The sequence below is a fragment of the Phoxinus phoxinus genome, assembly GCF_949152265.1.
Source record: "Phoxinus phoxinus genome assembly, chromosome: 25".
Taxonomy (NCBI): domain Eukaryota; kingdom Metazoa; phylum Chordata; class Actinopteri; order Cypriniformes; family Leuciscidae; genus Phoxinus; species Phoxinus phoxinus.
Genome location: NC_136900.1, coordinates 22,926,775 through 22,942,300, shown reverse-complemented (window position 1 = coordinate 22,942,300; position 15,526 = coordinate 22,926,775). Strand labels below are relative to the sequence as shown.

Here is a 15,526-nt window from a genome sequence, read left to right as displayed (position 1 = left end):
TAATAATACCGATTTTTTTCAAAGCAGCTTCACAGTGATAACAGGAAAATGATGCAAAAAAGTTTGTTTCCAGTAGTAAATAGCGTCACAGTCCAGCTTAAGTAAGCTCAGTGATGTTTTATTTTTGTTTAAAAAAAGTTAGGCTAATAATTTAGTTCATATATAGGCCTATATATAGCCGCTGTGGAGTAAACCATGATGTCATCGTCCAGCTCAGTTAAGTTCTTGTATAATAGTGTCAATGCATGCAAATTAATATTATTGTTGAATATTAAATTAAATGTTACATTTATTTTATAATATCTTATGTTTTTTAACCATATTCTAAGCGAAGTCATGATCTTTGAATCGTGTGAACTCCCATCTGCACTCCGATTGGTTGTCGCTGCATTATGCATAACTCTCATTTGCATAGGCCTAATGTTGAACTCATGGCTGATCTAATCGTCAACTCTCAATAAAAAAATAATTATATTACCACAGAGACTTTTGTGACTGTGCAGACTTCCCATGTGCAAAAGTAAATGCTATTTATTGTGTAGTTTTTGTTTTTAGGCTATGAAGTCATGAATAAACACATGTAAGAAGAAACGTGTAATTGTAAGAACATCTCTGTTGTCTACGTTTACATGGACACCTTTTGGTTCAATCGGAATGAAATCAATACGATTTATGAATCCGAACACGGTGTTTACATGACCGATAAATAAAAGGTTGAGCTCGTTCCGCGCGTCTACGTCATTACGCCATCTAACGTCATTACACATGCGCAGTCCTTTCAGTTTCGGTTTTCAATCCGATCGAGTGTTTACATGTTCTCTCGATCGGATTACAAAAGGAATAAACCACCCCTTTCAATCCGATCGAAATTTCATTCGGATTGAGCTCAATCGGATCGATTAAGGTGTTTACATGAAGGTTTTTTCAGTCCGATTGAGCCGTCAATCCGAAGTGTCCATGTGAGAGGTGACAGGTGGCTTCAGCCCATGGTTATAGACAGGCATTGTCAGGCATTCCTATGGGTTTATGCCATCATGCAGCTGGTTTAACAGGTCCAAAGACAGTGACCATACATTCACATTCCTGTGTCATTACATAAGCACCCTCTCTTGACCTGCTCTGTTCTGACCACATAAAGCATCACTGGCCATTGCAGGCGGATAGGCCAAATCCTTTCCTGTTTTGATGTCTTGTATAAGTGACATTGTGGCTTCTGCCCTGGGATTCACCCAGTATTCACGCAGAAGAATGGCTTTAGTTGTGTTTATTCGAACTTGCAAGTGAATTTATCAATAAAGACACCAGGAGCTGCAAGCATTTGTAAAAACACGTCTCAATTTTAATGTTATGAAGGAAACAGACAAAAAATCGACTCTTTCCCCTGCCTCGGCAGCCTTGGTTACGTCAGCATTAAAAGAAAGGATTTTTAGAGCGGAGGAAGTTTATTTTTATTGGCAAATATGTCTTTGTTGATTTATTTTAGCTATGACGGTTATTGGCCATCAGAATCGGTTGGTAGCCTATTATAGTTTTTTTTTTTCAATATCGGTTATTAATATTGCATATTTATTGGCTTGCATTACGTTTGCCGTCATCTACCGATAGTTATGAGGAAGGAAAGAAAGGGAAAAAAAACCCTCTCATTTAGTACATCATAATTAACAACAGAGGCCAAACTATTATATTCAACTAAATAATTATACTCAAATAAAAACTGTTCTTGACTTACAAGTACACAAAGGTAGTTTTCATAAGCTTGTCTTCATGGCTAATTTTAAACATGCATATAACCTCTAGTGTTTTATTATAGATAACTAATGAACTGTGAACATTTGATAACTTTCCAGAGGTAAATATGCAACGTTAAGTAACTTGAAACACTGATTGAGCGATTACATGAGACATGTCACATGATACATACCATTTGATCTTAAATATGCTTAGTTGCATGATTACAATTAACTAACCCTAAACCAAACCCTAACCGTAACTATAGTACATAATTAATATTACATATCTGAGGAAGTACAATGTAACTACGACACCTTAAAATGAAGCGTAACCTGAATTTATTTCAAAAAAATAGTTAGGCTTTATAATTTTTATGGGTTATCGGCCCTAACATGTAATTATCATCTGATCGGTAGAATTTCAATATCATTATTCTCTGTCGATTTGATCCTGCTGGTCTTTATTCTGGTCAGAAGAAGTGCCGGTTCTGTCAGGGGTCTGCTTTGCATGATAGTTGTAGACTTTGAGGAGGACACTTGACACACATGGAAGGGAGCTAGAGCTTTTATTTGAGTGGAGATTTCCACTGGAGAAATAATAGCGATTGCAGAAAGGCCGGAGGGAAGGAAGCGTCTCCACTGGGTGGAGGGAGCCATTGTTTGCAGGACCGTGCTTTACTGGAACCGTGTCAGATTTTACAATAGCATGACGTTTATTATGCCAGGTCAAGATTCTATGACTGGACAGTTATTATTAGTTTAGTTGGTTATAGCTTGTACAGTGTTTAAATATTTGACACCGTTACTTTAACGTACTTGTTTCCTTTCGACCATTTATAGACCGATATCCTACAAATGTAAGTGCTTAACATGGAATAAAAGGAAATAAATTGATTCGTTTGATTAAAGAAAGCACTATTATTTGCGGCCTTGATAATTGCTTTTGGTGTTTGGTAAAATATGGTGTGTGTTTTTCCTTCTGAAAAGTTTTGGTCTGTCCTTGGAGTTTGTACTTGTTTTTCTTGGCATAACTGCTTACTTGCTTGTTTGCTTTCAATGTCTATACTTAGTGCAAAACTGACAGTGCCAGTACATTTCAAAACAAGTCCACATTTGAGTAATATTAAGCTTTCTATTGTATTTTTTTTAGAAATCTTGTCTTTTTAATCATCTCTGAACTCCTATAGCTCTTACGTGATAAACTGTCCATTTCAATTGAATAAAAACACAGTTCATTTTTTAAATAGCATCTTGTATTTGCTTATGGCTCATTTGTTTGTCCAGATCTGTTAATTCGTTAAAAAAAACATTGAAAATGTTTTGTATACATATGAATAGAATCTATTTTCTTTGATGACCATGTTTTTCATTTCTGAGTTCAAATTCAAGAGCGCCTAAAGTCAAAATATCTTGATATCATAATGAAAAAAAAAATCCTCATTACAAGAATGAAATTCTAGAAAAGAAAACAATTGAAGCAAACCATTTCTTCTTTTTTATTTTAAAATCTTTAATTATTATTTTATAGTAAAAAAAAAAAAAGACTGTTTATATAATAATATAATAATAAAAATCGTTGTCCACCAAATAAAAGTCAAATACACTTTATTTCGATGGTCCACTTTAGACATTCTACTAACTAGAAGTAATTTTGCAACTAACTCATTAATTCAGAAAACTAGTTAGCTACTAACATACAGAAAAAATAAATCACGATAGAGAAGACCCATGCAGACCCTCATAACTGTGTCGGTCAGTAAATCTTAATATATCACATAGTTTGTCATTTTTATGACAAACCAAGGTTAGTTAAGGTTGTAAGATGTCATGTGGGTCAACTGAGAAAATATTTATGAATGAATAATTTACTTTTTTACCTTACAATATTAAAACAAATGAAAGCTTTTTTCTTTAAAGACTCTTCAAAACCATGTGGAATACATATACATAATATGATTTAAACTAGATCTTTAAAAATATTTTCTTTATCACAATGTGTCATTGACTCAAATGGGAAAGGCAGCGGTATCTTGAAAGCATATTTTTGGTGTATAAAATATTTCCCGTGTTTGGGCTGAAGTATATTTCATCTTGGAAGACTGACACTCTTGTGATAACTGATAATAACCTTCTGTGATTAACCTCTTTTCTCTGAAGTGAATGTCTAACAATGAGCTCATAGTGTTCACGACGTTGTCTTTATTAATTTAACACGGTAAAGCAAACTTCACCACACAAAATGTCAATAAGACTAGCTTTCTAAAAGTGTCTATAGCTTGTGTAATGTGGGTCAAGCAGACGGTTCGAGCCTCAACCAGTCTATCAAAACCAAAAAACAATCCCTTATAGCATGTAGTTTTGACCTTTAGTCATAGTCTTTTTGATTGGCTGTTTAGATGCAATGTCTGCTGTCAGCCAATGAGCTCTCATCTGGCAGAAGGTCTTGTCCATTTACTAATTTTATGCTGTTGTCAAGGTGTTTCATCATTATTAAATATGGTTCTTTTGAAGTGCTAAATATTGTTTTTATTCTGATTTAATTAACCGAAAAGGGATTTAATGCCCTTTTTAATGTACACAAAAGCAAAGTTCTGTCATTGACAGCGGTTTTTATGAGTTTTAAAGGAAGTTTCCAGGTCAATGAACTCTGCTAGTCAGAGCACTAAATCATTCCTTATACTGTCCTAAAGTAAGTAGGCCTACGTGCTCTTGGTCTCTCTGCTGGTCCTGTATTATAATAATACATGTGCGCCCTCTTCAGGCTGTACTGTTATTATTTCATCCTCATTCATGAGCTTCATGTCTGTACTGTAAACCTCACTGCCTGAACAATGACCTCTGCGGGTCACGGGACAGCTGGTAGATTAAATGCTCATTATTAAACGACATATTGGGCTCCATATGTCTCCTTTATGTGTGCGGATGACATGCCATGTTGTGTTTTATGCGGACAGGAAGCTACGCATAAGGATTGTGTGTATAATGTGTTCATGGACCTTTTTAATCCAAATCCAAATCAAATCAAATCAAAGTTTATTTATAAAGCACAGTAAAAACAACAATAGTTGACCACTGTGCTGTACAATGTCATACTAAAAAAGGTATAAAATAAGTGATATACACATATACATGTACACATGCACAAATATACATACATGCGCATATACACACAGTACACACCTATACACAAAAACATGCATAACACATACATACATACATACATAAATATAATAAAGACCGCAATGCAAAAAGAGAGAATAAGTCAAATCAGAACACTGATAAAAGGTCTAGAAAGTCTAGGAACAGTTATATGCCTGAGAAAAAAGGTATGTTTTTAGCTTAGATTTAAATCTAAGACCGGGAGACTGTTCCACAACTTTGGCCCAACAACAGAAAAAGCCCGGTCACCTCGCAGCTTTAATCTGGATCTAGGGACCATCAGTCATTTTTGTTCAGAGGATCTCAGAGATCTAACAGAGGTTTTTGGGTTCACAAGGTCGCAAAGATAAGTAGGGGCTGAACCATTCAAAGCTTTAAAAACAAAAAGTACAATTTTAAAATCAATTCTGTAGTGGACCGGCAACCAGTGCAAGGAGCGCAGTACAGGGGTAATATGTTCGAACTTGCGAGTACCAGTCAAAAGTCTGGCAGCTGCGTTCTGAACCATCTGAAGTCGATTTATATTAGATTGACTAATTCTGACATAGAGAGAATTACAATAATCCAGCCGAGATGACACAAATGCATGGATCACTCTCTCAAACTCAGAAAAGGTTAAAAAACTCTTGGTTTTAGATAACAATCGTAGTTGGAAAAAACAAGATCTAACTACAGGGTTTATCTGTTTGTCAAATTTGAGTGAGGATTCAAAAATGACACCCACATTTTTTGTAGAGGATCTTTCATAGCAAACTAAATCTCCCAAAAATCCACATACATTTTTGACGTGTTTTGACTTGTTGGAAATCGAATTTTAGTTAGTTGAAATTTTCCATCTACACTACCATTCAAAAGGGTCGGTAAAGGAGTTGTTAATGCTTTTGTGATTTATGTGATGAAAATTACAGAAAAAAAAACGGTAATATTATTGTAATTTAAAATAACTGTTTTTTTTTGTTCTATTTAAATAAGTGTAATCTATTCCAAAGCTGAATTTTCAACATCATCACTCCAGTCTTCAGTGTCACATGATCCTTCAGAAATCATTATAATATGGGGATTTGATGCTCAAGATTTTTTTTCTTTTTTTTTTATTATCAATGTTGACAACTGTTGTGCTACTTCATATTTTGACAGTGGACATTTCTTTTCAGGATTCTTTGATGAATAGAACGTCTGAGATATCAATCTTTCGTAACATTATCAATGTATTACCATTTTTCTGCATTTTTTATGAGTAAAAGCGTTCATTCTTAAAAAAAAAAAAAAAAAAAAAAAGGTAGTGTAGTCTCAATCAATATGAGATTATAAAAGTTGGATGTTTAATAGTTATTAAAAAGGATTAGAAAAAATGCTAGTCTAAAATAGTTTCAGGCAACAACAGCTTTAATGTCAACTTTATACACTCCTCCTATACCAAGATAAACGTATTTTTTAGAGTAGCAAATATCAGTTATCGGCCATTACATGGAAAATGATTTTGCAATCTGTATTGGGGTGAATTCCTATATTTGGTAAATTCCTTATAGTAACGTTCATTCATAACAGAACAAGTTTGTTTATTGCACAAAATCACCTTTAACTTCTTTGACTTGTGTGCTGTGTAATTATTAAAAGGAGGATTGCAATATGTCCAACCACTGGACAGCAAGTCGAGGTCAAATCAGTTCACATTCCAGCGCCATTGGCATGGAGTCAAACCCGAACCCCTCCACAAGCACAGCTGCAGACGTTCACCACAGAGCTGATACTGGACACACGAAGCAGACATACTGGCCACACCGCTGTCTGAAGCATCAGCTCACAGATATTCACTTATTATAGCCAAGTTAAGGACTCATTTGAATTTGAGTGAGTTTTAATGCTTTTGCTTTCATTTCTGTTCCCTCTCATTCTGAAAGTATTGACACATCTCAAAGAAGTTCTCACATATTCAGCGATAGAAGTCTTGCACGTCTCACCGTGGATGTGGTCTCTAAGCTCTCACTGGGTATTGAGAACAAATCTCGCTCTTTTCACACAGAAAATAATCTACTAGGCGTGTAACAATATAAAATGCACAAAAAAAAAAGGCAAATGCAAAAAAATCCAAAAGTTAGCCGTTTATTCAACAACAAAAAAAAAATCGACATTTCCATTATCATGCTACAATATTAAACAATTTACAATACTGTTCAAAAGTATGAGGTTAGTAAGTAGATAAGTAAGTAAAATAAGTAAAACTTATTTTCTTTTATTTGCAAGGATGTTAAATTATTCAAAAGTGACATTTATAATGTTATTTAATTTGTATTTCAAATACCGGGAAATGCTGTTTCTTTAAACTTTCTATTCATCAAAGAATTCTGAAAAAAAAATGATCATGCTTTCCACAAAAATATTAAGCAGCACAACTGTTTTTAACACACATACAACATAATGATAGTAAATAATAGTAAATAATGTTAATAATAAAATAAATGTTTATTGAGCATCAAATCTGCATATTATACTGATTTCTGAAGGATCATGTGACACTCAAGACTGGAGTAATGATGATGAAAATTCAGCTTTGATCACAGAAATAGATTACATTTTAATATTTAATAAATATTCAAATAGAAAACAGATATTTAAAATTGTAATAATATTTCACAATATCACTGTTTTTTTTTACGTAAAATAAATGCAGCCTTTGGTGAGCATAAAAAAGTGAAAAATCCTAAACTATTGAAAATGAGTGTACACAATTTGAATTGTGATTTATATAACACTATGGTGGAAATGTTTATGACTTTCAAAAAGAAAGAAAAAAGACTTTATTTATCCTAGTCTGTCCACATTTAGTCATTTTTTCCCCCGGTACATTTTCAGACATTTTCTCTCAATCTTTCTCCTGTCTGAAATGTGTTTTCAGAACGATGTGAAACTCCTAGTGTCAGATGTTCTTGTGACGAGAAATGAAACCATACGGTGTCATGACTTCAAGTGTAATGCTCTAGATTACAGGATATCGCAACGAGACAAAACGGTTACACGGAATATACCCTCGAAAACCCCACAGTTCAGTCTCTCGAGTCCGAAATATGAAGAAAGCCACCTGACATGAAGTTTCATAATCATTCATGCAGATGGTGTGAGAGTTAGTGACAGTTTGTGAAAACCAAAAATGGAAATTATTTCATTATTTACTCACTGCACTTCATTATTTCGTCATTGCACCCGTATGACATGAAACACGAAAATAATTTCAGCAGAATGTCCAAGCTGCTCTTTTTCTATATAATGAAAGGAGAAAGTATCCTGTCAAGGTCCAGAAAAAGACAAAAAAATGCATTATGACTTATTCCTCATACACTGCCAGGCCAAAAAAAAAAAAAGTATCTGTTTGGATTTAAATAGGCAAATGCTTAAAGGACAAGTTCGGTATTTTACACTTAAAGCCCTGTTTTCGGATAGTTTCTGATGAAATAGAACGGTTAAGATTGAAATTCTTGGTTAAGACACAAAAATCGCTGCAAAAGATGCTTTCCAACAGGTTTTATCGTAGTTTTTGTAATAGTGTACCTCTTAGCACATCCAATACAAGTCAATAGAGTTGGACAAAAACTACGATAAAACCTGTTGGAAAGCATCTTTTGCAGCGATTTTTGTGTGAGCATATCAGTGAACACCCCTGGCCACTCGGTGAGTGTAAAATACCGAACTTGTCCTTTAAGAGTTTATGATTGGATCATTATTGCCGTGATTATTGTGTTTCTTGTTATATTTTTGGCAACAGTTCTTCTAACCCTAACTGATGGAGTGTGTAGCTTTTCATTTCTTAAACAACCATGTATGAAGACACATCATGGCCATATTCCAGGATGACAATGTCAAAATTCATCAAGCTCAAATTGAGAAAGAATGGTTGGGAGGATGAAGAATCGTGTGTTTGGGATGTGCTGGAGGAGACTTCACAGAGTGCTGGACTCTTGCATTGTCAATACAAGATCTTGACCAGAAAATGATGCACCTCTTGATGGAAATAACATCACAACATTAATTTCCATCAAGACCTGCATCAATGTTTGGTCAAGATCTTGTATTGACAATGCAAGAGTCCAGCACTCCGTAAACATATAACATGTTAGAAACATAATAATCACAGCAATAATGATCCAATCATAAGTCCTTTGAAGCCATGTTTCACCTAAAGTTGTTATGTCCACATTAACACACTAGATGGCAGCACTTCATCTTTAATAATTCTCTCTAACTATATATCTTTATATTACTGTAAAATAAGGTCCATACACTAACCCTCATGCCTATTCTTTAGCCTATTTATAACAGTTTAAACCCTGTTTCTTCTCTTTGTTGATTCAAATTCACAGTTTACCAGCCCGTTCGAAGCGAAATGAAACCCATTAAGTCTTGTCTGTGTCTTGAAAGGAGATGTTGGACTATATTGGGAAGTATGCAGACATGAGTGGAATGTTCTAGAGGAGTGAGAGCAACACAGCGGCTGTTATCGTCTTGACTCAGCCTCCCACAGATGTTATCATCTTAAACCTGTGTGAAAACGAATATCGCATTCTTCAGCCATTTATCCAAACATAAATCGAGTTACATAAGTCCGTAAACTTTCTCTTGGCGCCAAAGACTTTACGGCGTCTGAGGTTTCATTGACTTAAACAAGGTTTGGATCAATTCATCACAGTGTTAACTGTGCCTCAAATCTTGTTACATTAATTGGGTTAGTGAGCCAACAAATAATATTCAGTGTCGGCTGTTATTCTGGAGCTTTCCTGTTATGAGACGCATACACAACAGAGACTCTGTGGTTCCTCTGGTGCTGATTGATTTGCCTGTGCATGTGTGCCTACAGGCAGAACGTCCCGCCAGGAGGACTGACACATTTCAGCAAACACTTACGTCACTGGTCACATGGTGCACATTATAGGTCTGTCCAATGCAGACTCACACTGTTTGCAACAGGAGATGACACAAAAGCCTACTTGTCCCTTTTGTGATATATGTAGTTTATACAAACCAAGTCAAGTCACCTTCATTTATATAGCGCTTTTAACAATATAGATTGTATCAAAGCAGCTTTATAGTGATAGGAAATTAAAGTAACAGAGATTGTTTTGGCTTTACAGCAGCTCTTGAATAAAGTTATTGTCCAGATAAAGTAAGTTTTGCTTGATTCACTTCCGTTTCAAAGATCATTAGTTATTAACTTAGGGGCCGCTAACACGACACCGATCTAACAAAAAAAACCTCAACGCGCTCCGACCCGCTCCTCCGCACAAAACAGTGCCTGGTGTCTCGAGAACGCAAACCCTGAAATAGATTCCAAGGTGCAAGCCTTGAAAAAAAAAACGTAAACCAAACTCAAAAAACGTAAACCCGCGAAAACGGGTACAGTGAATAGAAAGTTCCAGTTCAAGTTTTTTTCAGAAACTGCATCTTAATTAGTATTTAGATATATTTACAGACCAAAACAATTTGGTTACCAACTTTCTTGAATATGAAATATGAAATATGAAATATGTTTTTATGAAATTATACTCTAATAAGAAACTAAAACTGCCAGTAGGTGGCGGTAAATGTATAATTGAAAAAACTTAAAGTTATTGAGTCATTTGATTCCTCCATTCAGGAATGAAGTAAATGGCTCTTTATGAATGGGGCATTGAATCATTGGTTCACCCGAATGATTCGCTTAAAACACAGATTCTTTCAGAAACGAAACACCGCCGTCTGTTGTTCGGAAATGCACTACAGTTCTGCTCTGGCTTAATAAGTCATATTTTCATTGGAACATTTTAGCAAAATTAAACAATAATGCATCTAAAATATAACACAATAAACTGACTGTTATTCAGCTCTGTTGTTCATTCATTCAAACTGATTCAACTAATTCAAATTAATTAAGCATTTTTAAATAGACTGCAGCAATTAACATTTTGTCAGAACCAGTTAGTTACATGTTTTTTGTTGTTGTTAAGTTTAAAATATATTAATATATAAAAAAAATTATATTATGTATTTTTTTATGTATTATCTTAATTATTAAATGTATGTCTTATGATCATTTGTAAACACAAATATATGAAATAATGAAAATATAAAAATGTAAACAAATTGTAGTAAAAATGTAATTGCCATGATTACTAACTAAAAGTTGACTTAGTTTCAGAAAAGCTACTACAATAAATAATTATTTCAGTGATTATGTCTTGCCCTGTGAGCAAGACTAGTTATTTTTCGCGTTTGTTAACAAAAGATTTTTGAGTGCTGTTGGTGTTTTTATTTTATGATGGAAGTGACTGTATTCTCCTCTGAGATTTTTCTTGGTCTTCCATCTTGTTCTAGAATCTGACATGTTCCTCATACCCTAATGATGGATGGTGCATGAGGGAGACTTGCACTTGAGTTTTGTAACAGTCTGGCAGGCAAAGTTTCCCAAATCCATCTCTAAAATGATATTAAGCATAAGTTCTGCCAAAACAGCCGTTACCCAGAGACAGAGTAAATAGACTTTTTTATTTTTTTTTATACAAAAAGAACATCCGACAAGAAAATAAAATCAAGTACACAAATCAAATCAAGTTAAACATAAAAATAATAATAATTAACAATAGTACAGTTACAGAGTAAATAGACTTTCATTTAGAAGTTTTAAATCACATATTTTAGTCCAGATTAATAATTCCAAACTAAACTTGCTTTTATGCATCATAACTTATTATATTAGAGAAAAAGAGAACAGCTTCCAAAGCTTTAAGTTTCAGCCACTTCTGAAACTGGAAGGTGGTGTGTGTGTGTGTGTGTGTGTGTGTCCGTGTTGCACAGTAAACATCAGTCTGTCCCAGGACTGTACGGCTGGCTTGTCCTGTGCACGGATGGTTCTCGCTGAGGATTGCATAACTCTTTCTGCAGCCGCAGGGATCGATCCCTCAGGACTCTGCCAGCTTGCTGTAATTATAATGATGGTCCTGCCAGCCAAGCTCTCTGCACGAGACATAGAGAAACACATTCATCATATTCTGTATCATACTGCAGGGTCGGGTTAAAGAACTGGCTCCTTTTCATTTCATGAGTGTGCATTTGAATCGATGTCACCACACCCCACGGGAAGATGAGTGGGAATTTCAATTAGAAGGACAGGACAATTCAAAGAAATGAAACATAACCACACATGGGAGGAGTTTCATGAGTCCAGCGCAACAAATAGGAAAGAAAACATCACTGCTTCAATGTTTTATTTAATGGAGGATGTTGTTCCAAACCTGTATGAGTTTCTTTCTTCTGCTGAAGACAAAAGAAGATATTTTGAAGAATGACAGTAACCAGACAGTTGGCGGACCCCATTGACTCCCATAAAATAAGTCAATGGGGATTATGGGGCACATATTTGGTTACCCACATGCTTCAAAATATCATCTTTTGTGTTCAGAAAAAAATAATTCATACAGGTTTGGAACAACTTGAGGGTGAGTAAATGATAACAGAATAAATGGGGTATATATATATATACCCCAACATTTAATGTCACCATATATATATATATATATATATATAATTTTTTTTTCTAAGTATAAGATCCTTGTGTGTGTATGAAAAAATATCTATTTTGGTAATTCATACTGAAATATTAAATGTATTAGAAAATAGATTTCTTATATTTCTTATTTTATTCCGGTTTACATTATTAGACCTTTTTCACTCCTGAAACCAGAGATTTTAAAAAAGTGACCAAGATCCAGAAAACAACATAGGCTAAGAAAGGTGACAACATTGCCCTCACTGTAAAAAAAATATATGTGACCCTGGACCACAAAACCAGTCACATGGGTAAAAAAAAAATTCAATTGAGATTTATACATCATCTAAACGTCTTTAAAGTTGTCAATTTATGTTAATGATTGTGGTGCATTTCCTCACAAAATATTTATTTTATATATTTACGGTAGGAAATTTACAAAATATCTTCATGGAACATGATCTTTAGGCGACTTAATATCTTAATGATTTTGGGCATAAAAGAAACATTTATAATTTTGACCCATACAATGTATTGTTGGTTATTGCCACAGATATACCCGTGCGACTTGTGACTGGTTTCGTGATCCTGGGTCACATATCAATAAATTATGACAACATGTATTTTTTTTTATTGCTTTAACTCACCAAAATAAGTTAAGTTATAAGATTCAACTCGTATTTTAAGTCAGTTTAATGTAATTTAAGTTTAAATAACTTAAATTGGGCAGCACTGTTCTTCGCAAACTTAATGAGTTATGGAGATGTTCTTTTAAAAAAAAAAAAGAAGAAAAAAGAAAAGCTAAATAGCCGAAAAACATAAATTTGAAAGGGAGACCAAACCATATTTGTCCATTAGAGGACAATTTCTAGATTAATTAGTTTTTATTGTAGCCTATTATAGGGCTTGATTTAGCTCACTAAATCTGGATGCATGAAAAATGCACTCTTCTTTTTGTTGCTTTCAGAGCTGTACTGCTCTCACTTTTGGTCTGGATCTATTTTTAGTCTGGCACTAAGTGGAACCAGTGTTGCTTTATTGGGTGGGGTCTCATGGTCGGGGGCCTAAAGTATATCATCATGGTTATTTTTAGCTCTTCTCGTCCTGATATATGCCTTGGGAAACAGCGAAAACGTTATAAGAGGATCCTTTGAGCTTTCACTGTTTGGAAGGAGATAAATTAATGGAAGTTGGTAGTATGACTCCAACATGTTTCTTTCTCTCTCGCTCTACCCACACACACACACACACACACACGTTTGGCAGCAAACTTAATTTTAAACATTCGTCTGCCTGGAAACGCTCGCCTTTGTTTGCCAGTTTCCCTAAAGAAATCAAACACCCTCCATCCATGCCGCGGTTTCGCCAAAAGAACGTAACTCAGACAAAACATAACGTTTTATTGCCATAAATAACTTCACAAGCACACAATGAAAGTGTTGTTAATCTCCTTCTCATCCCCCTGTCTGATTTTAAGCCAGTCCTTCTGAGACAAACGGACATTAGAGGCGGTCTCGTACTCAGGGCTCCCCTCTCTTTGTGTGTTTCAGCAGATACTGTAACATACCCGTTAGCAGTCTGATTATTTTACAGTTCTGGATTTAATCGTCAAACTTGTATCATCCAAAATGAGGTTTAAACGGAACGGTTCGTACACCTTAAATAGGTAAGCACTTTAAATATCGACCTGGCATAATCATTATTTCATTGATTCCTATGTTTCTCTCTTTTGGAATTTTGAATTCGCTTCATTTGTGCTTTTAAATTCATGACCGTTTCGCGTTCGAAATCAATTGTTACGTTCCATTCCGCTAAAGCCATCGAGCGCTTCCCTAAGGTCACGCAGGGCGTTTAAATAGTCCGAGGTCTCACTGAACGAGACTCTTAAAACGTTTAAATTGACTATGTCACAACGAACACTTTTGTTTTATCATGTTTAATGAGTAACGCACGCTAGCAGCAGCAACATGCGAACTGATTTTGCAGCGTTGTTTTAGTTTACGAAGTTGTTTAACGTTTACGTTTTCTTCTAACGAGCCACGAAACTCAGGGGTTTCATTTCTGTTAAATAAACCAGTAAACCTGTACATCTTGCTTTTAGAAGGGAGGGGTGTTTCTTTTCCCCCCATTTCCATTGAGAGAACCGAAACGAATGCATAGCATCATTCGTTCCTATTGCCTCCCCTCAACTGTTTTTCATTAGATTCAATGAGTCCAGCATTAAGGCTCTGAGTGACCAGTCCATTCATAGTCAGATCATTAGGACACAAGACACATGCACTTTCTCTGCTCATTAGGATTTCTCCCTGGTGTTCCCCAACAACAACAACAACAAAAAAATCTTCCTGGCCAGGTCTGGAAGAAAACAGTTATTCTCTGCAGCTTTTCCCTTACAAAGGGAAGGTTCTTATCACAGCTCGGGCGCTGTAGTTTCCAGAGCTTCTGCTCCGTAATCACTTTGTGCTGCTGTGAATAACGTCATCGAGTCCAGGAGAAGATCACTGTGGTCTGGTCACGGCTTTATGCAGAGAGAGCTAAGATTTAAAACTGAGGCTTGAAGTATAGCTCCTCTCAGTGGATTGACACAATGGGTGACGTAATCTTTTTTGTGGTTAGGTAATTGATAATCTGTATGCATATTTACATGCATATAAACAATAAAGAGACCACTTGCAATGAGCATATTTTTGTTGGTGTCGAATAATGTGCTATTTGCTACAAAAATACTATTTTCTGTATAACATCATAAGGTGATGGTGATTTTTCTCTTATTATATTTCTAAGAAAGCCACATAGCCTATTATGTAGGTGATGTGTATGTTTGTTTATTATTAAACTGACATATATCATATCATAAATGGGATAGATTATCCCAAAGATAATTGTCATTTTTTTAGTCACCGTTTTGTTTTTTCAAACCTGTATGCTGTTATTTTTTCAGTGGAACACACAAAGAGGGTTTAATTTTTGTTTTCCCCATGCAATGACAGTTTACTGACAAATAAAGTATTTGTTTGGATTTAAATAGGCAAATTCTTAAGAGTTTATGATTGGATCATTATTGCCGTGATTGTGTTTCTTGTTATATTTTTGGCAACAGTTCTTCTAACCTAACTGATGGAGT

General features: G+C 35.0%; 1 protein-coding gene across 2 annotated transcripts in view; it reads left to right on the top strand.

The window, feature by feature from the left end:
• Window positions 1–15,526, top strand: part of mob2a (MOB kinase activator 2a) — a 52,010-nt gene that overhangs the window by 1,978 nt on the left and 34,506 nt on the right. The window contains exon 1 of one of the 2 annotated variants that reach the window (XM_079604362.1): window positions 13,877–14,068. The exons of the other annotated variant lie outside the window; for it this stretch is intronic. Within the exon in view, the coding sequence (XP_079460488.1) occupies window positions 14,031–14,068 (38 nt within the window). The 5' untranslated portion in view covers window positions 13,877–14,030. Of the gene's footprint in view, window positions 1–13,876; window positions 14,069–15,526 lie in introns of those variants that run through there. 2 annotated transcript variants of the gene reach the window in all.